This window comes from Paroedura picta, chromosome 2 (genome assembly GCF_049243985.1).
Source record: "Paroedura picta isolate Pp20150507F chromosome 2, Ppicta_v3.0, whole genome shotgun sequence".
NCBI classification, from domain to species: domain Eukaryota; kingdom Metazoa; phylum Chordata; class Lepidosauria; order Squamata; family Gekkonidae; genus Paroedura; species Paroedura picta.
The window spans coordinates 20507095-20531596 of record NC_135370.1 but is presented as its reverse complement, the minus strand read 5'-3'; the positions used below and the strand labels follow the sequence as shown (position 1 = coordinate 20531596).

Below are 24502 nucleotides of genomic sequence, written 5' to 3'. Positions count from 1 at the left end.
CATGAGGTGGCCAAAGTGTTTGAGTTTCATCTTCAGGATCTGGCCTTCTAAGGAGCAGTCAGGGCTGATCTCCTCTAGGACTGACCGGTTTGTTCGCCTTGCAGTCCAAGGGACTCGCAAGAATCTTCTCCAGCACCAGAATTCAAAAGCCTCAATTCTTTGACGCTCAGCCTTCCTTATGGTCCAACTTTCGCAGCCATACATTGCAACTGGGAAGACCATAGCCTTGACTAGACGCACTTTCATTGGTAGGGTGATGTCTCTGCTTTTTAGGACGCTGTCTAGATTAGTCATAGCTTTCCTCCCCAGGAGCAAGCGTCTTTTCATTTCTTTGCTGCAGTCCCCCTCTGCAGTGATCTTGGAGCCCAGGAAAATAAAATCTGTCACTACCTCCATTTCTACCTCCAACAGTAAGTAGTCAACGGCAATAAGCAGCAGTTTGGTCTGTCTGCACTGTTGGTACCATTTTCTATTCGTGCAGCTTATGGGGGCTTCTGGCTGGTGGCTGCTTGACTTGTCTTGACCAAATGCGCCCTTCCTTCCTCTCCTCGCAAGCCTCATCATCATCCTCTTGAATAAAACTTGGGCGGCCTAGCAGGTGCCCCTGCTGGACCCAAAACTTGTTCTGCTGCTTCAGACGGACGCATGAAAGCATAAATCAAACCAAAACGGGTTCCGGATTGAATATTAATGATTGAAGTCATATATTTTCAATCAATTGAAACTATTATAAACAAAAACAGATGGCTTTTTTGATAGCCAATCCGTCCATTTTTTTTCTATTTTGGTTCGACCAGGCCTCTCTTGCGCGCTTCAGACCGACGCAGCTTTACTGTCCTTTTTAAAATACAATCAGAGTCCAGGAGCACCTCTAAGACCAACAAAGATTTATTCAGGGAGTGAGCTTTCGAGTGCAGACAAGGAACTCCCTACATGACAGTGGAACGTAGGGAGTCTGAGGAAGAGTGCTTGCACTCGAAAGCTCACGCCCTGAATAAACCTTTGCTGATCTTAAAGCTGCTCCTGGACTCTGATTTTATTGCACTACTTCAGACCAACAGGGCTACTCATTTGAATCTGTCCTTTTTTCAGGCTAGGCGTTCCCCTTCCTCTCCCTCCTCCTCCTCGTTTGCCGGTGCGGGGGGCGAGAGGGGCGGGCGGAACGCTGGGCGCGGCGCTTCTGTTCCCGGCCGGGCTCCTTTCGCGGGCGGGCCGCGCGGGCGTCGCGGGGAATGGCGGCCGGGGTGAGGCGGCGGGCGAGCTTGGCGTTGTCCGCGGGGCTCTGCTGCCGCCGGGGTCCGGCCGCGGCCCACCCCCGCCGCTTCCTTCTCCTGCCGGCCCAGTGCGGCCGGCTCGGGCCTTTGCCCCTCGGCTCCCTCCGCCCGCCATTGCCCGTGCCCGCCGCGCGGCCCTACAGCAGCGACGGCACCGGGGGGCGGCGGCGGCAGCAGCAGCAGAAGCGCAGCGTGGTGGTGGTGGGCGTCCCCAACCCGCTGATGTGGCTCCGCACCCGCCTCTACTTCTTCCTCATCCGCGCCTACTTCGACCAGGAGTTCAGCCCCAGCGAGTTCACGCAGGGCGCCAAGCAGGTGAGGCTGGGGCTCCGCTCCTCGGGCCCGCCTACCTTGCGGGGTGGTTGTGTGGAGAAAATGAAGGCGTCTGTGGGGGTAGGTGGGGGGGGGGCCTTGTTGGAGGCTAGGGTGGCCGACCTCCTGGTCCTTACCTCGATAAGGATGCACGCGCCGATGAACAGAAATTCACCTTGTATAAGAAGAGGCCAGCAATGTGTTCAGATGTTGCTCTGAATTTTAAAAAATGCTAACTGTCAATGGCAAAATGTTTGTATCAATGGCCGTCTATGCAGAGTCAGCCTGGCTGCAGATTATTTTGTACTTTACCGGCCCTGGGTAAGCCAGGAAGGTCAGGCTAGACAAATAAAATTATTATTATAGTTATAGATGCAAACATGCTGAATAGGGATACATGGTCATTTGTCAATTGTACTCGTGTGCAAACCTGTTGAATATTGATAGACGGTCATTTGACAATTGTACTTGCATGAAAACATGTTGAATGTGGCTGGGTGGTCGGTGTTACAAAAATGTTGATGTTGGTATGGGTAGTGTTTTTTTTTTATTTAGAATAACGTGTCAATATATTATCTCCAGACGATGAATGGCTGCTTTGTAAGGTGGACTCTGTGCTAGTAGGGCAGTCTATAGAGATGCCTCGTAGAATTTGGGGCTGGAGCCTAAGAAGGTCAGAGTTTGGGGAAAGGAGGGAATTCAGTAGGGTATGCACATTCAATACATTGAATTTAAGAGTGGATGTTGAATAGGGTTGCTAGGTCCTCTCTGTACATCAGTGAGTGGGTAGAGGGGTTTCCCAGTCCCAGATTTGAGAGACTCCTAGAGATTTGGGGATGGAGCCTGGTGGAGGACAGGAACTTCAGTAGGATAGAATGCCAAGGAGTCCACCCTCCAAAGCATCCTTTTTCTCCCAGGGAGCTGATCTCTCTAGTCTGGAGGTGAGCTGTAATCAGTAATGATTTTATCGTAGCGTCTCTCAGCAGTTCTCAGTAGAAGTCCAAAGGGTTGGGTCCAACCTGTTTTTTCCACCACTGGTGAAAAGGAGAGGAAGGTTATGCCGTTTGACCATGAAAATGTCTGTGCTTGGGATCTGCATGGTCAAATATTCATGCGGAACAGAGGCTTAATACGGAGGGCATGATAAAGCACCGAAAACTGTTCAGGTTGTAAATATAAGCCCTGCCCGCAGATCTACAAAACGTAAATGGAAAACAAGCACTGTTAGTGGCAAATAAAATTATACTGTTTAAATGTGCTTAGAGTTGGAAATATTCTGTCAGCAACATGGACTTCCTCTGTGTTCCTGAAAAAGCAAACAATTGGATTCTCTCCCCCCCTTCCATCTTGTCTTCCAGGCCTTTGCTCTTGTTTCGAAGTTGATTTCCGAGTGTAAATATGAGTTGCTGGAGGAGCTGATATCTAAAGAGGTAAAAAAAAGCTTATTGCTCACTGCTGAAGTGAAAACAACCCCTGTTTTTGAATCTACTTCTGTGATTCTTAAGCCTATTAAAGGGCAGGGAGCTGCTTAGGATACAGTATGTGCAATATTTCCTCTCCTCTGCTACATATCTCTGGGTGATCAGGTTTTCCTGCACTGCCAGGACTGAATTGATAAAGAGAGTGGGAAAATGGATTCTTCCTTCTCCTACCAGTGCAGCCGCTGTTATCTAGATCTCCATCCATTCTTCTCCCAGCTTGGATACCACCTCTGCTTGACCATTGTTGTAGAACAGCGGTCCGCAACCTTTTTAAGGTTGCGGCCCGTTGCCAAGGGGTGGGGGGAGAGGGCGACCCGGGGCCTTGCACAAACGTGCATACGCGGACCTGCAGCGCATGCACATTTGCGCATGGCGGTGGTGCAAGCACGCAAGCGCAGCAGTTTTGTGCATGCGTGGACCTGCTGTGCATGCACATCTGTGCATGGTGGTGATGCAAACGCATGCCGGCGGTCGAGCTTCCCCCCCCCCCCCCGCAGCAAGAAGCTTGCTGGGCCGCAAGCTGCTTGCTGCGGGGAGGGCGGGGAGAGGGAGCTGCAGCCTGCTGTTGAGGCTCTCGCGGCCTGGCACCGGGCCGCGGACCGGGGGTTGATGACCCCCGCTGTAGAAGACAGACACAGACCTGGTCTACACATGCCACTGAATGATGGGGAGGGAGAGTTACTGTAATTTCAGATGTGTCTGAAGGAGAGTTGTCTGTTTTAAAATGTTCCTCGTGTAAAAAATAAAAACAAGGAAACCAGTGTGAGCGATAGCAGAGTTTTTCACACACTGTGCTAGCTATTAAGGTTGGGAATCTTTGGAAGGTATTATTCCATCCCTGCAGCCTGAAGGGGTTCAGTCGACTCTGCTGCCTCATTCTGCTTCATGTTTAGACCAGGCCTAAGTTTGACTTTTCCCGGCTTCATCCAAAGAGCTCTTTTTAGTGGCCAGGCTGAGCAGCTGGGACATATCACAAAGAAATGTCTGTTGAGCCAGTGCACTGTGGTGACTGCCAGGCTAGCATCTGAAAGGGCCCAGATTTGAATCCTTGTTCTGCCATGAAAGCTTGAGTTATTGCAGGACAGTCACATGTCCTCAGCCTGACCTACTTTACAGGGCTGTTGTGAGGATATAGTGGAGAAGAGGAGAACAATGTAAGCTGCTTTGGGTCCCCATTGGGGAATAAAGTGGGGGGGAGCACATGAAGTAAGAACACACAGAGTGCTCTCGCTTTATCACTGAATAAGGTCAGCCAGCTGTCACTCTTTCAAGAAGGGGTCCCATCAAGGCTTAGAAGTTCCAGATAGGCTTGTCCCAACCATTCTCAACGAAATCCTGTATCACCATTTTTATGAGCTGGCCTGTTCTGTGTTCCATCTCTCTCTGCCTCCAGTTGGATTCCGAGAAAACCTTGCTAGCTCCTATGCATAACATACGGTAAATGTACAGATACACACACTGTGATTGTCTAGGTTCGAGTCCAGTAGCACCTTAGAGAACAAGAAGATTTTCAAGGCATGCCTATCCTAAAGAGCCAGTTTGGTGTCGTGGTTAGGAGTGCGGACTTCTAATCTGGCGAGCCGGGTTCAATTCTGCACTCCCCCACATGCAGACAGCTGGGTGGCCTTGGGCTCGCCACAGCACTGAGAAAACTGTTCTGACTGAGCAGTAATATCAGGGCTCTCTCAGCCTCACCCACCTCCCAGGGTGTCTGTTGTGGGGAGAGGAAAGGGAAGGCGACTGTAAGCCACTTTGAGACTCCTTTGGGAAGAGAAAAAGCAGCATATAAGAACCTATTTTATTTATTTACTTACTTACTTATTTATTGGACTTATAGCCTGCCACTCCCATGAGGCTCGTGGCGGGTCACATTCAATAAAATCCCCGTAAAACCCCCCTAATACAATAAAATCCCGCCTAAAACCCAAGCCAATCCAACATGACCCAAACCAATCCAAGTGGCAGCGACACTACACAACCCAATCTATATTCCAAGGGGAGGAGTAAATGAATTGCCGCCAGAGTGATCATGGGGGGAGGGGGTGTCCGATCTACCATTAAGGCGCCAGCCTCAACCATAAACCTGGCAGAAGAGAACCAACTCTTCTTCTTCTTCTAAAGCTCATACTCCAAAAACTGGGCCATTCCGCACCGGGATCCATGTAGCAAATTGTTTGCTGAACGAAAAATCGCCATTTTAAATAGTGGAATTCGGCGTAACGCATACCTGCCTTTGTAGTGGAATCCAGTTGCGTTTCTGTTGTTTCCCACAGGGTTCCGGTCTCGGCAAAAATCGCTAGAAAGGAAGCGCTATTGCTGAGCTGTGTCCTGCCCCTGGCCGTCAAGCAGCCAATGGGTGGCCGTTATCATGCTCCCAAACAGCCCCTTTCCCTTTAAGGAAGGTTTAAAAAAACACACACACACACACCAGTTGCAACGAATATGCGTTGATTCGTTTGAGAGACCCATCCAGCTAGCAGGTAATGTTTGAGCTGCCGTTTCATCGTTGCCACGCTCCCCCCGAGTGAACCCCCTCCCACGAGTGCGATTTTTGGCCGAAAACAGTGTGAAAAATAAAGTGAAAATAAAGTGAAAATAAACCAGCAAACGGGCTTGTGCTTGGTGACTTTAAACAGAGGGGCTGCAGCCAGGGAAGCCTCGCTGGGTAAACGAAGGCTCGCCGGTGTGTTGATCTCCGTTCGCTCGGAGAAAAAAAAATGGCGATCACTTCGCCGGATGATCAGAGGAGAGAGCCAGGGGGAGGGACTTTGCAGAAACCGCAACAATGGTAACGCACAGAACTTTCCTGCTAGTGTTGCAGATTGGTTGCAGGAGTGTAGCGCTTTCCGGGGGGTGAATCCACTTTTTGGGATCTCCCTGAAAGCGCTACAACAAAGTGCTTTTTGTGGATCGGTTTCAGGAGTGTTGCAGATTGTCAACGACGTTGTGCATAACGGCAGAACTGTAGCGATTTCAATTAGTAACCATTGTGCTATTTTGGACGAATGCGGAACGGCCCACTGTGTTGGTCTCTAAGGGTTCTGCAGGGCTGCTCCACTGTAGACCAGCACAGTTCCCCCATGAATCATGCACTCTGTGAAATCTTCATGAATATTCATGACTTGAAGATTCATAATGAGGGTTCTACCAAAAGTGAAGGCTGGGGTTTCTGAATCTGATTGCACTTGCCGGTGTTTCTTTGTTCTGTTTTCCCACAAGCACTGATTATGAAAAGCAGCAGGAGCTGAGGGTGCGGATTGGTTTCAAGGCTTCCGTGTCCTGTGGGCTCAGCATTAACAGCTCTCCTTCTGTGTCAGTTGCTTCAGGTGCTGAAAGAGAAGCTATCTTTGCTGTCGGAGGACCACAGAAGCGCCCTGGCTGCTGACATGGATGAAATAATGTATACAACCGCAGGGGACATTGGCATTTATTATGACGATAGTGGTATGCATCCCTTTTGAAGCATTTGTACAAGCAGGAAATAAGCTGCCTTGTAATGGGCCAGGCTGTTGATCTCTCAAGGTCAATATTATCTGATCTAACACTGTCCATCAACAGTACTCCAAGGCTGTGGTCATTCATACCACCTACGGCCTGCTCCTTTTAATTGGAGACACCAGGCATAAAACCTGGGACTTTCGGCATGCAAACCTGATTCTCTGCCATTAATTCTCTGCCATTAATCCATGAGCCATGGCCTCTCCCCCTAAGTCTCTTAGCAGCTGTTGCAGAATATTCCCCTTGCATCTTTTCCAGTTCAAATGCTGTTACATAGGGGCATTCGGTGTGTCTTGGAATCCTGTTTGTGCTTCCTAACCTAGCTAGTATATCATCGTCATCATCTATCTTCTATACACATAAAATATGCATGATCCTTCCAATGACATGTGTCTCTGATTGGCTCTCACCAGGGAGCATCCCCCCAGTAGAGTGAGAGCCAGGCCTCAGAAGGACCAATTGCAGCCTCTTCCCACCTTTTGTGGTTAACAGCCACTCATGGGCCTCTGCTTCCCATGCCTACCCTGCCTAGCATTTCCATCAGCCCTAAATAAAGCCTCAGTATATTTTCTGAAGTGATAAAAACAGCCTATGGCAGAGATGGGTTTTAGATGTAATTCCTAATAGGATCCCAGTCATTTTGACACTCATTTGGGGAGAGACCGTGGCTTGGCAGTAGAGCTCAGGTTTTGGCAGCGTGGCTTTCTGAAGCTACACAATCATTTGAAGCAAAGAATTATCGCCATTCAGCCTTCACACCAGTGTGGCCCCAGTGTGGCGAAAGGCTTTCAGCTTTTCGCTGGTCCTGCAAGATGGAGCTCTTCCACCAGGTCTATGGTTGAGGCTAGTGTGAAGAAAAGATCTGTGCCCCCCCCCCTCCAAGGAAGGAAGGTATTCCACCATATTCTAGCAGTGGTGGCCAGTTCTCCTCTAGTCCCCAGTGGGGGAGGTGGTAGGTTGGTTTGCTGCCACATTTGTTGCTGGTTCTGTATTTTGTTAACCATTGTGTTTTAGTGGGGTTTTTAGGGGACTTCTATATTCTTCTATTTTTATCTTGTAACCCGCCACGAGTCGGCTTTGCGGAGAGTGGTGGGAAATAAATAATAACAACAATAAAAACAATAATATCTGCGTGGCAGAAAGCAACACTGAAAATGAAGTTTCAGAGCCCATTGTGTGATGTGAAAACTTGTCAAGAACACCTGGCTTTCTTTTTTTCTTTTTACAAGCAGCAAAATGTGGGTGGTTACTTTACGGAGCAGACAATGCAGTGTCATTTCTTTTTCAAAACTATGTACTGTTCTTTTCACTCTGCCCAGTCTATAATGTCAAGCTGCAGAAATCCCTTTCCTGCTGTGTCTCCAATTTCTCCTCCATCTTGCAAACAGGAAGAAAGTTTGTTAGCATCCTGATGCGTTTCTGGTACCTGACCAGCACTGACCTTCCGGATGAATCTCCAGATGGAACCAAAGTCTTCCGGGTGGTTTTTGGCGATGAAACGACCAAGGAAACTAAACGCCTCTTAACAGCGAACTATGAGTAAGCCTGTCTCTAGCATTCTGCATGGACAATCAAGATGGGTTGCTGGGTTAGTCTGTCTGTAGCAGCAGAAAAGAGTGAGGGTCCAGCAGCACTTTAAAACAGTGGTCCCCAACCCCCGGTCTTGGGACCAGTACCGGTCCGTGGATCAGTCGGTACCGGGCCGTGGCTCCTCCTCATCCTCCTCCCCGGCTGCTGTCTCGGGAGCTGCCATGCCACTCTGCTGCCAGCTCACCTTTGGTGCTCTCCAGTGGCCGCCATGGCTGGGGCTCCCCCTCGGCATGGCACTGTGCAGCTGCTGCTGGCAGCGCCCCCCAGCGGGCAGCGGGAAGTCAGGGGCGCCGGTGGGAAAGTAAGTGGAGCAGGGGCTCAGGCGGCAGCGACATCCCTCAGCAAAAGACTACCTCCCCCCGGGCCACAGTCAAATTGTCAAGCATTGACCGGTCCCCGGTGATATAAAGGTTGGGGACCACTGCTTTAAAAGACTAACACAATTTCTGGCAGGGGATAAGCTTTCTTGAGCAGTGACTCAAAAAATCTCATCCCCTGCCACAAATGTTGTGAATCTGTAAGGTGTTCCTGAATTCTGGTGGTATGGTAGAATCTAGGACCTAGCTTTTTAAGAAGAGGAGTTGGTTTATGCCCCATTTCCCCCTACCCGAAGGAATCTCAAAGCGGCTTCCAATTGCCTTCCCTTCCTCTCCCCACAACAGACGCTCTGGGAGGTATGTGGGACTGAGAGAGCTCTGACAGAAACTGCTATGTGAGAACAGCTCTAAGAGAACTGTATATTCCGTGGTCACCCAGCTGGCTGCCTGTGGAGGAGTGGGGAATCAAACCTAGCTCGCCAGGTTAGAAGCCACTGCTCCTAACTGCTACACCAAGTAGAGCGCAGGTGCTAATGCCAAGGTGGTATCTGCTAATAGAGTATTCAGATAAATAGCTTTTTGAGTGCTTGAAATCTTGCAGTGCCTTTACTTTTGATATAAGTGGTTTTATGTGATTCCAAATTATTCCAAACCAGCTCCTACATGTGTTTAGCTGCTTTGCTTTTAACTAATGATCTGATATTTTGTGTGTGCCTTCAACATTCACTCCATTTGCAGTAGTACTCATAGCTCATGTAACAATATTTAAAACTAGTAATCAAGCCCGCTGTACTAAAAATACAGCGGGTGCTAGGCCAGGGAGCCCCCGGCAGTCGCACGCAGCACGGCTGGTGGGTGCTCCGTGGCCAGCGGGTGAGCAATCAGAGGGCCCAATCAGCAGGCACTTTGCGCCTGCTGATTGGGCCCTCCGATTGCCAGTCCGGAGGAAGGGGCCAATCGGCACCCTTCCTCATCACGGACTGAGCCCGCCCTAACTCCTCCTACTCTGCCCTTGCCGAATTATTTAGTCCGCGGGCGGTTTTAAGATAATCTTACAGCCTCCACTTATATTTTTTTGTTATTGTTTTTTTAAGGTTCCGAAGAGAATTTACCCAGGGTGTGAAACCGGACTGGCTGATTACACGGATAGAACATCCGAAGCTTTTAGAATAAATTTGCCAAACACGCTGTTTCATGGACAATTATCGATATTCGGGCATATCGATCATCTCAAGATGGGAGTAATAGAGTCGGGGGCTAATTTTGTACTTTTCCAAATACATTATTATACTGCAGTGATGCATATAATAATAATAAAATGTTTCCCACCAGACTTAGGAGTAACACCAAGCACATTTATTTTTTAATTTTTTTTACACTTTATTGATAACTTTATCGATAATACATTTCCAAGTTAACAAATCTTGTAGTCTTTCAATATAACAAATTTAAACTTCCAGTAACACTTTATACAACATACTGTATAATTTTCGCACACTGAGACAAATACAACTACACAAATTCTGAACCTCCTGTTTAAATTTCAACTGAGGATTCCCAATCCAAATTAATATATGTTTTCCCAATATAATTCCAAAATGATCTCCATTGATTTTTATCATTTTCTAAGTCCCTTCCCTTAAACAATGCTGTGAGTCTTGCCATTTTTGAAAAATCCAATAGTTTAATTATCCAGTCCTCTAGCGATCGGGTCTCCTTTGTTTTTCAAACTTTTGCTACCACCATTCTGGCTGCTGTTAAGGCATAGAATAACAATACATTGAATTCTTTAGGTATTTCATCACTTATAATGCCTAGTAGAAATAGTTCTGGTTTCTTTTTGAAGTTAACTTCCAACATATATTTTATTCCATAATTTAACCATTTGGGGGCAACTCCACCACATATGAAAAAGTTACCTTCATGTATTCTACACTTCCAACATCTCTTGTCAACATCCTGTGACCATTTTGCCAATTTTGACGGAGTTAAGTACCACCTAAAGTGCATTTTATAAAAATTTTCCCCTCAAATCATAACTATCCAAAAACTTAATTTGTTTCTTCCATAAGTGTTCCCAAGTCTCCATATCTATTGGATGGCCTAGATCTTTGGCCCACTTAAGCATAACTAATTTATCACTTTCCATTTCAGTATCCCATTCTAATAGCATTTTGTAAGCCTTTGCTATAAGTTTCTCATCCTTGTCTATTATCTCTATCTCAAATCTGGATTTATTTAAAGTAAAACCCGTTGCTTTGTCTCTCTTAAAACATTCATGTACCTGGTGGTACTGAAACCATCCGTCCACTGCCTCAGACATTTCTTCCCAACTCAACATTTTGATGCCTTCTTTTGAGTTAGTCAAAATATCTCTACCCGAAGAAGTCACGGCTCTAATCCACTGATGTCTCATATTCTTTTCTGGTCTTAGGAGAAATCCAAAGTGGGGTACCCCTCTCTAACCTAACTTTATATCTGTTCCAAGTCTGAAGCAAGGCTCTTCTTACAAATTTATTCTTAAAATCTTTATGTATCCTCTCTTTATCATGCCACATGTAAGCATGCCATCCAAATCATCTATCAAAACCCTCAAGATCTAATCTGGTATCATGCAATGTCACCCAATCTTTAACCCAAACTAATTTGACAGCCTCATGATATAAATATAAATTTGGAAGAGATAGCCCACCTCTTTCCTTTAGATCTGATAAGATTCTAAAACTAATTCTTGGTCTTTTCCCTGCCCAAACAAAATTTTGAATATCCTTCTGCCATTTCAAAAAGTAATTTTTCGTAATTATAATCGGGGTAGATTGAAATAGATACATCATCCTTGGAAGCACATTCATTTTTATAACTGATATCCTTCCTAAGAAAGAGAGGTTGAGTTTATTCCATAAAGTTAGATCTTTCTTAATATCCTCCCATACTTTCTCATAATTATTACGGAATAGTGTTATATTTTTATTAGTCAACCAGATACCCAAATATTTTACCTTTTTTCACATCTCAAACCACTTATCTCCTATACATTTTCCACGTCTTTACTTCATATTTTTAATCAATAATTTTGTTTTACTTGTATTCATCTTAAATCCCGCTACCTGACCAAAGTACTTAATAACTTCTAACATCTCATTCATATTGCTTAGATGATCCTCTAAGAAAAAGACCACATTATCAGCAAATGCTCTCAGTTTATGTTCTTGCTAACCAATTTTAGTGCCCTTAATCCCTTGTTCAGATATAACTTTATTACATAATACCTCAAGAACGAATATAAAAGGCAGGGGTGAGATGGACACCCTTGCCTTGTTCCTCTCTATATACTAAATTCTTCTGATAAATCACTATTTACTATAATTCTTGCCTTTTGCTCTAGATAAATTGATCTTATACTCCTCAAAAAGTGTTCCCCCATCTGCATCTTTTCACAAACTTGCATCATAAAATACCAAGAAATATTGTCGAATGCTTTTTCAGCATCAACAAAAATTAAGGCCATCTTCTTTTCGCAATGTTTCTCATAATATTCAAGGATATCTAGTACTACTCTCATATTATCTTTAACATTTCTCTTTGGTAAGAAACCCGCCTGATATTTATGGATATACTCACCCCATTCAATCTTTGTGCCAATATACTCATGAAAATTTTGTAGTCATTATTTAAAAGAGATATAGGCCTAAAATTTGCTATTTCCTCTTGATCCACATTCCCTTTGGGTTATGAGCGTTATATCTGCCTCCTTCCGTGAATTTGGTATTTCACCAACTTTCAATACCTGGTTCATCACTTCAAGTAGAGGTTTTACCAATTCTTGTTTAAACATCTTATAGTAAACAGCTGACAAACCATCGGGTCCTGGTAATTTATTTAGTTTTTGCTTACTAATGGTTGTCTCCAACTCTTCTAAACTAATTTCACTATTTAATATTTCCCTTTGTTCTTCAGTTAAACTTATTTTTTGTTGTTCAATGTAATTCCTAATCTAATCTGTTTTGGGTTCTTCCTGTTTATAAAGATTGGACAAAAAATTTACAAACTCACTCTTAATTTTCCTTGGATCAAATATAAATTCATTCCCAAATCTAATTTTGTTAATAATTCTTCTTTACGTTTTTTCAATTTCCTGGCTAAAAATTTCCCAGGTCGGTTCGAGGTCTCAAACGTTCTTTGTTTGAGACACTCCAGATTCCACTCTAATACTTTATCCATAATTGCTTCCAATTCCTTTTTGATAATATTAATCTCTTTAACAATAGATCTAGATTTCTGTACTTGAAGTTGTTTTTCCTTATGCTGAATTAGTTCTAATAATTCTCTTCGTCTCTTTTCCCTCTTCTTTCTAATAATTGCACTTTGGTTGATGAAGAAACCCCTTATGAATGCTTTCCCAGCATCCCATGCATTGCCTATACTTGTATCATTATTCCAGTTAATTTCCATATATTCTCTAATTTTTTCTTTACCCTTTTCTATCACCTCTATATATTTTTTAATAATCTCTCATTCAATCTCCATTCCCTCTTTTTCCTTCTACCCTCTTTATAGACAATTTCTATCACTTTATGATCAGAAAGGAACCTAGGATGAAATTCCATATTAATAGCTTCTATATCAATAACTCTTTGTTGCCCAAATCATATCAATTCTGGAATTGAAGTTAAATTTGAGTAGTATCTATACTCTCTCTGTCTTGGATTTCGCTCTCTCCATATATCCTACAAACCTAATTGACTCATCTCGTAAAAGTTTTGGGGAAGTGATTCGTCCCTTTTGTCTTTTCCCTTAACTTTTTTGGTATTGTCTCTATCTAATCCGTTATCTATTACTCCATTAAAATCACCCATCAAGATCATATACTCATTGGGCAAATCTAGTAATTTCCAATTTTTTATAGAAGCACACTTTCTTGTCATTCGGTGCATATATCCCAACACAAGTTACCTTAACTCCATCAACCACAATCTCAATTGTTAAGATCCTACCTTTATTGTCACTATAAATCATTTTTGGGTTTAGTTTCTTTTTAACATAAAAAAATCTCTTTTTCTTCCCATAACAAGAAGCAAATTCAAGACCTAAATTTCTCTTTATCAACCATCTTCTATCGTTCTTATGTATATGTGTCTCCTGTAAGCAAATTAAATTGACGTTTTGTTTATACAAAAAATTGGAAGACCCTTCCACGTTTGCATTTCCCATTCAACCCATTAACATTCCATGAAAAAAAAACCCTAAGACCCATTTGTAGAAATTTAAAAAATCAAAAACGTATAAAAGTTATTAACCACCTATTTATCTAAATCTGAGTCTGGATCAAGTTCTTTCTTGTATTTTCGCCAGAAAGCTTGCTTCTTGATCTGTTCTGTAAACTTTTTTCCCCCCTCTGTAACTGAAGGATATTCCCTCTGGTAGCTCCCATCTGTATTTTATTCCTTTGTTCTTTAAGGCTGTAGACAAAAAATTGTAATCTTTTCTTTTCTTCAGAAGCCTTGCTCTTTTAAAATTTTAATACGTTTTCCCGCAACACAAAAAGGTGTTTTAAAATGCTGCTGCAGAATTTGATCTTTAATATTCCTTGTGGTAAATTGGACAAGACAATCTCTAGGAAGTTTTATGTTGTTTTGCATATACAGAGTTAACCCAAAATACTATGTCAATTTGGTCTTCCATATATTCTGCATTAACGTCTATTAATTTGGCCAGTCCATCTATCACAAATCTCCTACTATCAATATCATCCTTATGTGGTAAACCCCTAAGTCTTAGGGTACACTCTCTTTGTCTATATTCCAGCATGGCCATTTGGTCCTCAAGTTTCTCCTGTTCTTCTCTTATAGTTTCCACAGTCTGCTCATTATTATCCATTCTCCTTTTTATTTCTTTCAAATCTTCCACTATTTTTATGGTTTTTTCCAGTCCTCCTTGTTTTTTGGTTAACTCTTTTATATTCAAACTCAGTTGGTTAATTGCCTCCGTATTTATTTGCAAGATCTGCTTTATCGTTGTTAATGATTCATTTAGTTCCACGTTCATCTTGTCACTTCTTATCTGAGAGTCTTGGGAGGCTGCGTCTCCTTTACCGGCAAACGAAAACCTTCTCAGGGATGTCTGGTAATTCTGTTGGTTTTTGCCTTTATCATTTGTTTATTCACAGTCTGCTTAATCTCCAAGTGACCTTGACATATATTCCTTTAGCCGCATTTCTCTATCAGCAGATTTTATTAGGAGAAACCAATACTGTATTCCCTCTTAAAGAGGCCACACGTATTAATTTAATTTAATTTGTCCAAAGGTATCCAAATCAAGACACAAAGTCAAAAATATTTATGTTAGCTGCCACACATTCCTATGCATGGAGGATATTTTCTCAACAATCATGCTGTTTCAATGTCCTTGAATTCCTTTCTTCACCTCCCACAGCCTTAAACAAACTCAGCGGGAAGATAAAACTCCTCCCCTCCAGTGATTCTTTTACTCACACAGTTCTTATCTCTTTGCTGTATTCAGTGGTAGTTCATATTTTCACCTTTCTCTTAATTGTCCATATTAAATGAAGCTGCAAGGTTCCGGTGAGGTGATTATATCTTGTAAAGGGAACGGCCAAACTTTCAGAGCTGTGCTGCTCTTCTGTTGCTTCTTCTGAACAGCTAAGCTTACAGCAGGTACCTCCTTTTGTTCCCCTTTCTCCAGGAACAAAAGACCGGACTCAATGCCTCTGGCAAAAGAAAAAAAATTCCCTTTAGCAGCCTTGAGCTCTAGAGAGCAAGGAAGGTCGTCTCCCCTCTCCCCCATGCCAACCGGAAGTTGTTACCAAGCACATTTATTTTTGGCCTCCCCCCAAAGGCTTCTTCTTAACTATACAGTGTGAAACGTGCTGGGCTGTTCCCTTCAGAATGTGGGACAGAAGATGGCAGTTAATAATGGAACAGGTGACAATATTGAAGGCTGAGTCCAGTGGGCACCTTTAAGATCACTTTATCTGAAGTGGTCAGAATAAAACTGTCACAACTCTGGAGTGCAGTTCCAAAAATCCCTCAAGGCAGACAGACACAAAGGAGTTCCAGGCACTGGGAAATCCTAAAGCAGTTTTTATTTAGGGGAAGGCAGCATCAGGAGAGAAGCACATAGCAGAAAAACATTGTCAAAGATGAGATACAAAAGGAAACAAGGCTAGTTATGCCTTTGAATCCAACACTCCCTTTGCCCAGAATTGTGAGCGTGAATTTACTTTCCCACACAGCTTGTGTTTGATCTATCCGAGTGTGAAATTAAGACAGTTTGTCTGGCTAAGGCCAGGTGTGAAGCAACCAGCAGAATTGTTATTCAATCCTGTCAGAGACATGAGATAAGGCAGGGGTAGTCAAACTGCGGCCCTACAGATGTCCATGAACTACAATTCCAATGAGCCCCTGCCAGCGCCAAGTGAGAATTACTGTTCTCTTGGCTCTAATTGGTCCTTCCTGGCAACCTATATGAGGTTGGCGACTTCTGTTGCAATGTAACTGAAGGTGTGTGTATGCAAAAGCTTATTCTCAGAAGAAAACTGCTGGTCTTGAAGGTGTCACTGGACTTTGTTAGACTGGGGAAAAGTTTACAGTAATACAAGTGGCCACCAGAGGTCAGTGTATACCCATACCGACAACTGAAACTACTATTAAAGATAAAATGTGATTGTATAAATATTGGCTTGGACAACGATAAATTGAAAATTGGAGAACGTTTCCTTAGAGGAAATGCTAGTGTTCCTGGAGCTTTTCAGTTTAGAAATAAAAAGGGTGGAGGACATAATAGAGATCTGTACAATTATTGGTTGGAAAAAGTGGGTAGAGGAAAAGTTTTTCTTCTACAATTCTTCAGTGTAGAAGCACTTGAAGAAGAGCAGAGCTGGATTTTTGTACCCCTTTTATTACCCAAAGGAGTCTCAAAACAGCTGACAATTGCCCTCCCTTTCCCAACAACAAACACCCTGTGGGGTAGATGAGGCTGAGAGCTCTGAGAGAACTGTGACTGGCCCAAGATCTCCCAGCTGGCTGCATGCGGAAAAAGGTGTCACGGTGTCCACAGGGACCATGTTGCAGATTTCCGGATTTGCCAGATGACCTCTGATTGCATTAGGATTGGCTAAGTTGAGACATCCACAGGGTAAATGGAACTCTATCCACCATCTTCTGATCCAGCAAGAAGAACCTAGCTTCTGATATTCATGAAAGAATGATTAATGAGGGCTAGAAATAAGACCAGGATCCTCATACAGCCTGAGAAGCAAAAAACCCAGTTCTGTGCCTTACTTGAAAACACTCTCAGAAATGTCGCATTCAGTTTGGTGTAGTGGTTAGGAGTGTGGACTTCTTATCTGGTGAGCCGGGTTCAACTCTGCGCTCCCCCACATGCAGACAGCTGGGTGACCTTGGACTCACCACAGCACTAATAAAGCTGACCAAGCAGAAATATCAGGGCTCTCTCAGCCTCACCGGGTGTCTGTTGTGAGGAGAGGAAAGGAGAGGCGACTATAAGCCGCTTTGAGACTCCTTCGGGTAGAGAAAAGCAGCATATAAGGACCAACTCTTCTTCTTCTTCAGTGATATCAGGGCTCTCTCAGCCTCACCTCCCTCACAGGGTGTCTGTTGTGGGGAGAGGAAAGGGAAGGCGAATGTAAGCCGCTTTGAGACTCCTTCGGGTAGAGAAAAGCAGCATATAAGAACCAACTCTTCTTCTACATTCTAGACCAAAAAGTTCTCCTTGGGTCACTTAAACAACTATCTGGACAGTCACTTGACATTGATACTAGACACAGGAAATGTAAAAGCAGACTGAGGCAGTGCATGCCAAAATGGGATTGTGAATTGCATTAAACCGCTTATCGTGGAGTGGAAAACCCACAGATGATAGCGGTTTTCAGCCATGCCAGTTCAAAATCCCAAACCAAATCCAAACGACCCTCTACGTCAAACCCTTTTTAAAGTTCAACCAAAATGATACAAAACAGTGTGTGAACTTTCACATTTTCCAGACCTCTTCAGCAGGCTGCGTGTTACAAAATAAAAAATCTTTCCAAGAAATTAATATGTCATTTGAAAAGCGGGGGGAAGTGCATTTCCTCAGAGGTGCATTTTGGAATATTCCAGAATGATGTGTGGTAGTCTTAAATATAACAAAATGAAAGTCAAGTGGCACCTGAAAAGAGTAATGATATTTATTCCAGTAGAAACTTTGGTCAGAGCTCACTTCTTTAGATACAATAGGAAAAGGAAGGGTAAATGTACACATTTTTTTCTCCTATTGTATTCTGCAACACACACACCTACATCACTGGAGTCTTCAGTGTAAACATCAGTGATCAGACAAAAGTAGTTTAAGTCTTCCAATCTGGAATCAGTGCCTCTCTTCCTAGAGGATTTGGTGGGAGAGGAAAGTGTCGTCTTGTCACAGCTGACTTATCCGGACCCTGTAGGGCAGGGATTCCCAAACAGAGGTCCACAGACCCTCTAGGGGTCAGCGGAAGCCCAGGGGGGATCTGCGGCCCTTCCCCTCCTGCCTTAATGAATTTGGCCACAACCTAGGAAACTGGCCACTTTCATTGCTCCCACCCTTCCTGAGCGTGAGTGAGTTCTCTCATGGTTTGTGCACCTGGGAGTGGGTGAAGTCTGCTTACCTACTCCCACCTTAAACCACCTCCTGTCTCTCCCACCCAGTCCTCCTTGAGCCTGCCTGTTAACGTGGGTGGACTGGCAGGGAGGCATGGGCAGCTGACAACATCTCTGGGGCTCCTTGAAGCCTGAAGCATTATTTCAGGGGCTCCTTCACGGTAGAAAGGTTGAAAAAGGCTGTCGTAGAGTTTACAAGGCAAGAGATGTTCAGAGGTGATTTGCTGTTCCCTTCCCCAGTGTCATAACCCATGTATTCCTCGAAGGTTTCCTATCCAAATATTAGCCAAGGCTAAATTTGAAGAGATTGGGCTAGCCTGGGCAGGTTTGCCCTCTCATTAAATGTCCTGAATTCTGTGAGTATTATGGAGTGAGATGCAGTTTATCTAGTTTTAATAATATTGAAGAGTGTTAGGAACTGATCTTGGTTGGTATTTGCTAGTTAGGAAGTAGCCATTAAGAAATAATAGACAGAGCTGTCAAGTTTCCACAGGGCCTGTAAAACAGTGCCCTTTCACCAGGCCTGTGGTTGAGGCCAAGGCGGTTTTGATTACATCAGGCCTCCCTCCTTTTTTCTCCCTCCCACCCCCATTGTAAGAAATAGCATCAATGGTGATGCTCTAGGAATTTTCCCAATCACCATTTTGAATACCATAGAGATTGGAGGAATTCCTAGAGCATCACCTTGGAATGCTATCTCATCCTCCAGCCCTTTGTCCAGAAGTGCTGTCACATCCATGATGCCCTAGGATTTTCCCCAGTATTTATGGTCTGTACCATACAGAAAAATTCCTAAGGTGTCACCTGGAAGTGAGTCACATCCCCTGAAATTCTATCCTCAGAAAATTTCCTAGCATTGCTGATGTGGGACTGGCAATCCTACCTCATAAATCTACAGAAATTTGCCAAGCCAGTGTTGGCTGCCAACTGCGTGACCTTGGAGACATCACAGTTCTCTCAAACTCACCTAACTCACAGAGTTTTTGGCAAAACATCAGACCATTACTCACATGTCACAAGCCTGAAGAAGAAGAAGAGTTGGTGGAGAGGCTGAGGGAGCCCTGATATTCCTGCTCGGTCAGAACAGCTTTATCAGTGCTGTGGCGAGCCCAAGGTCACCCACCTGGCTGCATGTGGGGGAGGAGCGGGGAATCCAACCTGGCTCACCAGATTAGAAGTCAGTGCTCCTAACTACTGCACCAACCTGGCTCTCTACTACACCAAGTATGTAACAAGGAGGCCTAGGCCTTTCTCTTTTTCCTTGTCCCACCCCACCCCCTTCCTTGTCCCACCCCACCCCCTCTGCTTGTCAGGAGGCAATGACACAGCAGGGTCAAGATCCTATGACTTCAAAAGTAGGGCTCTGACCTCTAGCAAAAAAGAATGTATGGCAGCCATCCAGAGGCTCATAGGCCCATTTGAATTCCCCCCCCCCAGATGACAGCTACACTGAAATACAATTGTTCCAGTAGGAACATGTGCAAGTGATTATCATCAAGACATCTTTCCAAGCTTATTGTTCCATAATTTCTTTTTATAAAGAGCCTCCTTAACTATTCAAAATTCAATTCCATAATATTTCAAATAAATTGTTGCCTAAACAAAAAAGAAATCCAACTCTTCCGGTGGTTTTTCTTTCTTCTCCACCAAAGATAATGTGGCATAATTTGGATAATGCCACACATATGCGCACACCACATTCATCCATATGCTTAAAAGTTATGATGTGTGAAAACTTCTGCGGGAGATTGTTACTGGGATTTCACACACACGTGCACGCGCACACCCACACCCACACCCGTGCTCAAAATTCCTTAGTCGTCTTGAGAGGCTTCTCCAAACTCACTTACATTTTTCTCAGGGGAAAATTGTTACCATTCAAGAACGCATGGAATTCTTTATAATCATTCTAGTCCTATAAAAATAAAGTGACCAGATTTTTTACATTGGTAAAGCGGGACACCACTGATCGGGGAGGGGGGGGGTCTTGATTAAAAATCTGGTCTATATAGAGCAACAAAAAGTTTCATAGAATGCATAGAACGCAAAAATAGTATTGTAATATATTTTTTTAATTTCAACATAAGTACAATTTGCCAGGTACCCCCAAACGTCCCTCCAAAAGTGGGACAATCTGGTCACCTTAATAAAAACCATTTCAATTCCTTTGAAAACCATTACATGCTTCACTTGAATCCAAAGTTATCTCAGATTCCATGGTACATGAAAATTTTCATGTAAATCTGTTTAAAAGCAAATGACCTTTGTTGATTCCTGCTACTTCATGAGAGGCCTGTTCAAGCTGAGGATCAGGGTGGAAGGGCTGTTGGATGCACATGTTCAAGTACCAGTCGTTTCGTTTGCTTTTCTCAAACATGAGCTGTAACGAAGATCGCAACTGCATGGAGATCTCATGATCGACTATGAAACAACAAGAGGGGGGATGAACTATTAGGAATTCTGCCCTCAACTGAGTGCCAGCTCAACATCGATGAAATGAGGGACTTGGAACCCAGGGTCACCAGGCTCCTGATCTCCAGATGACCAAGGTCTCCCCTGGAGAAATTATTTGTTTTCAAGTGTGGACTCGATGGCATTATCCCCCCCCATCCCCAAAAAGTTCACTGCCCAGGCTTCCCTACTGAATCTCCTGGAATTTCCCAACCCAGACCTAGGCCTGAACCTCTGCTGCAAAATTGCCCTGCTTCATATTTGGGTTTCCAATATCTAGGCAGGAGATGTATTAGATCTTAAGACTAAAAAGATTAGTCCCAATGGTGCAAATAGGAGGAGGGCGGAGTCACCCTTGTTGAGCTCAGCCCTCCCCAGGCTACGCCCCTATATCTCTAGGAATTTATCAACCTGGCGTTTATTTATTTCTCGTCAAATTTCTAGAGTGTTCCTTTTGACAGCTTTTGACATTTGGTTGTTAGTGAGAGAGAGAGAGAGAGAGCAACTGACTGAGACTCTTTCTGTTAATGTTCAGGTTTATCTGTTTTATAATCACTATGTCTATATTGTGAATATAAAACAAATCACCGTAATAACCAGATTGTTAACTTTACATGAACAAAGGGAAAAGAAATCGTAGATTGGAAGCCTAGATTTTTTACCTCAGATAACAGGTTACTGTTAAAGATTGTGTTTGACTGTTCTCTAGTAAACCTATTCAGTCTTACTACAGAAGATGATATACCTCATATGAAATAAGAAGAAAATAACTAAGAAACTGTTATTGTTACCTGGCAGCTTTTATATATAGTTTTTTCACTCCACTGAACAAGCTCTGACTGGGAGATTAGTGTAAATTGACCAGCTTCCACAAAAAGATTTCATCATATTTTTTGATAGAAATCAAAATCCCAGTATTACCCTCAATATTTTCACCATTAAATCCAACAGGGATAACACTAAGATTGAGAGCTACGACATATTTAAAAGGAACAGAAAAATAAAGAAGGGGGAGGAGTAGCATCATATGTTAAGAATATATATACTTGTGAGGAAATACATGCGTCTGAGCATGAGAGTTCAGCTGAGAATCTTTGGGTAAAAATATAAGGAGCAGGTAATATTTGGGGCCAAGGGACCAAGCCCTATGAAGATAGGTTGAGGGACTTGGGAATGTTCAGCCTGGAGAAAAGGAGGTTGAGAGGGGACATGATAGCCCTCTTTAAGTATTTGAAAGGTTGTCATTTGGAGGAGGGCAGGAAGCTGTTCCCATTGGCTGCAGAGGAGAGGACACGCAGTAATGGGTTTAAACTACAAGTACAACGATATAGGCTAGATATCAGGGGGAAAAATTTCACAGAGTAGTTCAGCAGTGGGATAGGCTGCCTAAGGAGGTGGTGAGCTCCCCCTCACTGGCAGTCTTCAAGCAAAGGTTGGATACACACTTTTCTTGGATGCTTTAGGATGCTTAGGGCTGATCCTGCGTTGAGCAGGGGGTTGGACTAGATGGCCTGTATGGAGCCTTCCAACTCTATGATTCTATGATTCTAAGGAAGTTCTTACATGCCACTTTTCTCTACCAGAAGTCTCAAAGTGATTTACAATCACCTTCCCTTTCCTCTCTACACAAAAGACAGCTTGTGAGGTAGGTGAGGCTGAGAGAGCTCTGACAGGACTGCTCAGTCAGAACAGGACTTATTAAGGCTGTGACAAGCCCAAGGTCACCCATCTGGCTGCATTTGGGGGAGTGTGAAATCAAACATGGCTCACCGGATTAGAAGCCACCGCACCTAACACCATGCTGGCTCCCTGGATATCCCCAGAGGTTGTGAAAAAGTAGTCCATGCTTATAAGAATGCAGCTAAGCAGTCAGATAGACTGTTCTATATTTTCTGGACTTCCCCCCCCTGCATGTAACAGCGCAAATAGGTGCCTAAAATATGGGATTTTTGTAGACACCATTGATCATTAAATGTTTTTTGCAAATGTCCAGAAACTTACAAATATACCTCTCTATACCACTCTCTATACTGCCACCACCACCACCCTTTGGTCCCCCTCATCAAAGTTCTGACTGTTTTGGTTCCTGCACAAAACATCTAATTCATGAGTTGTCCTTACCGGAATTTAATTATGGAAGGAATGTGCAACTTCCAGGCATTTTGGATTCCACCTGATGTTTAAAAAAGGCAAAGCTCACAGATATTTGATTTAAACTTGTCCAGTAGAAACAGATCACAGCACACATCGTTTTTCAGTCTGGGAAAATTTGGAATAAATATTGGTTCATTGATGTCATTACTAAAGAGATGCGCCCATCGCTCTGTATCCAGGTGCTACCGCTTTAGATACTTTGCTCGTCTCGGTGGGGGGGAAAATTGGGGCGGTGCATTGATAAGGGACTTGGTGGCTGAGGGGGACCTGGTAACCCTATTACAGTTTGAGTACAAATGGACAATTACCAAAATAAAACAAGTATAACTGCTTTCTTATTCCCTCATTATATTTCTTGGTGAAAGTGCACCATATTCTGAAATGTCATCTTCTAAATGGTGGGTGTGTGGAACGAGGGTTTGCTGACAGCTGTCCAGGGTAATTCGGACAGATGAAATAAAAAGGATGGCCCTAAAGAATGGGTGATATGACAGGCAGCTTTTCACTAAGATATTATATGTAAATAATAATAATAATAATAATCACAAAACGCTGTAAATGGACTTCTTGTGCCAACTTCTCATTCTGACGAAGTGGGGACACAACTGAAGTAGGCCCACCCACATATATTCTATTCAGCTATCGGTGACTTTAGTAACTGAATGGAATTCAGGAAAATACAACCCTCTCTTTTTAAGAAAGAAAATAAATTGTACATGGCTGCGCTTCAAGCAGCATTTTGAAGCCAGCAATAACAAACTGCAAAAGAAAAATGTGTCTCCGAATCCAACGAAGGCATCTAATGTTCCCTCATCTAGATTTGGACGACAGCCTCCAAAATACATAAAACAGATTTTTCTACATAGTTACTCCATAGTTACCAACTAAAGAACAGAATGAAGTTGTAAATGTAGGGGTTACCAACCTCCAGGTGGGACCTCCAGAGGATGGGGGTTTGTTCAGCTAGAGAAAATGGCTACTTGGGGGGGGGAGTCTATGGCATATCCTTGCAGAGCTATCTCCCTCACCAAGCCCTGCTGTACCCAGGCTCCGCGCTGGAGATGGAGATCGCGCTACTTTGCAACGTTGGTTATACACACGTCCTTGGCATGTGGCTTGCTGCTTGCTCTCCTCCCGCTAGCGCTAGATGGTTGCGGGAATCCACTTTTTGGGATTCCCAACTATCACTTTAAAATGGAGGATTTAGCTGCCGGTTTGCTGCTGGGATGCTGGATGCAGAAGATGTCATGTAAAATGTAGAAAAAAACCCGTCTGCATACGGTTAGTATTTCACATTCTTACTCAGGTGCAGAATGGCCCTCAGTTTTCTCTTTCTGCAGTATATTTGCCCAAGGATGTTTGCAGTGCAAAATGTCCTATAGTTAGCAGCCTTGCTTGGGTTCTTGCAAACTGAGTCCCGTGGCTTCTTTAATGGCATCAATCCATCTCTTCTTGGGTCTTCCTCATTTCCTAGCATTATTATCTTTCCAGACCTTTCCCACAGAAGACAAATTCCGTGTTCTGCTTGATGTTGGCACTGGCCCAGGGCCATCCCACACCTGGTCTGACTCACACCCTCAGTTGCCCTGGGGCAAGGGGATATGGATAAATCAGGGTTCCTTTTTTGCCCTATGTCAGGCCAGGGTCATCCAGAAGGAAAGAGTCAGGCTGTCCAGGCCCAGCTCCCCCTCACCCTTGCCTGATATATGGTGTCCCGGAAGGAACAAAAAATTACCCAGGCGGTTCCACCATACTGGACAGCATGGTGG

General features: G+C 43.8%; 1 protein-coding gene across 1 annotated transcript; it reads left to right on the top strand.

Moving 5' to 3' along the window:
- Window positions 1-1186: 1186 nt before the first annotated feature.
- Window positions 1187-9805, top strand: LOC143829082 (m-AAA protease-interacting protein 1, mitochondrial-like). Its single transcript, XM_077319387.1, has 5 exons — window positions 1187-1589; window positions 2945-3016; window positions 6385-6511; window positions 7954-8104; window positions 9567-9805. The coding sequence occupies exons 1-5, from the start codon at window positions 1233-1235 to the stop codon at window positions 9643-9645; spliced, it is 786 nt and encodes a 261-aa protein (XP_077175502.1). The 5' UTR covers window positions 1187-1232; the 3' UTR covers window positions 9646-9805.
- Window positions 9806-24502: the final 14697 nt, after the last annotated feature.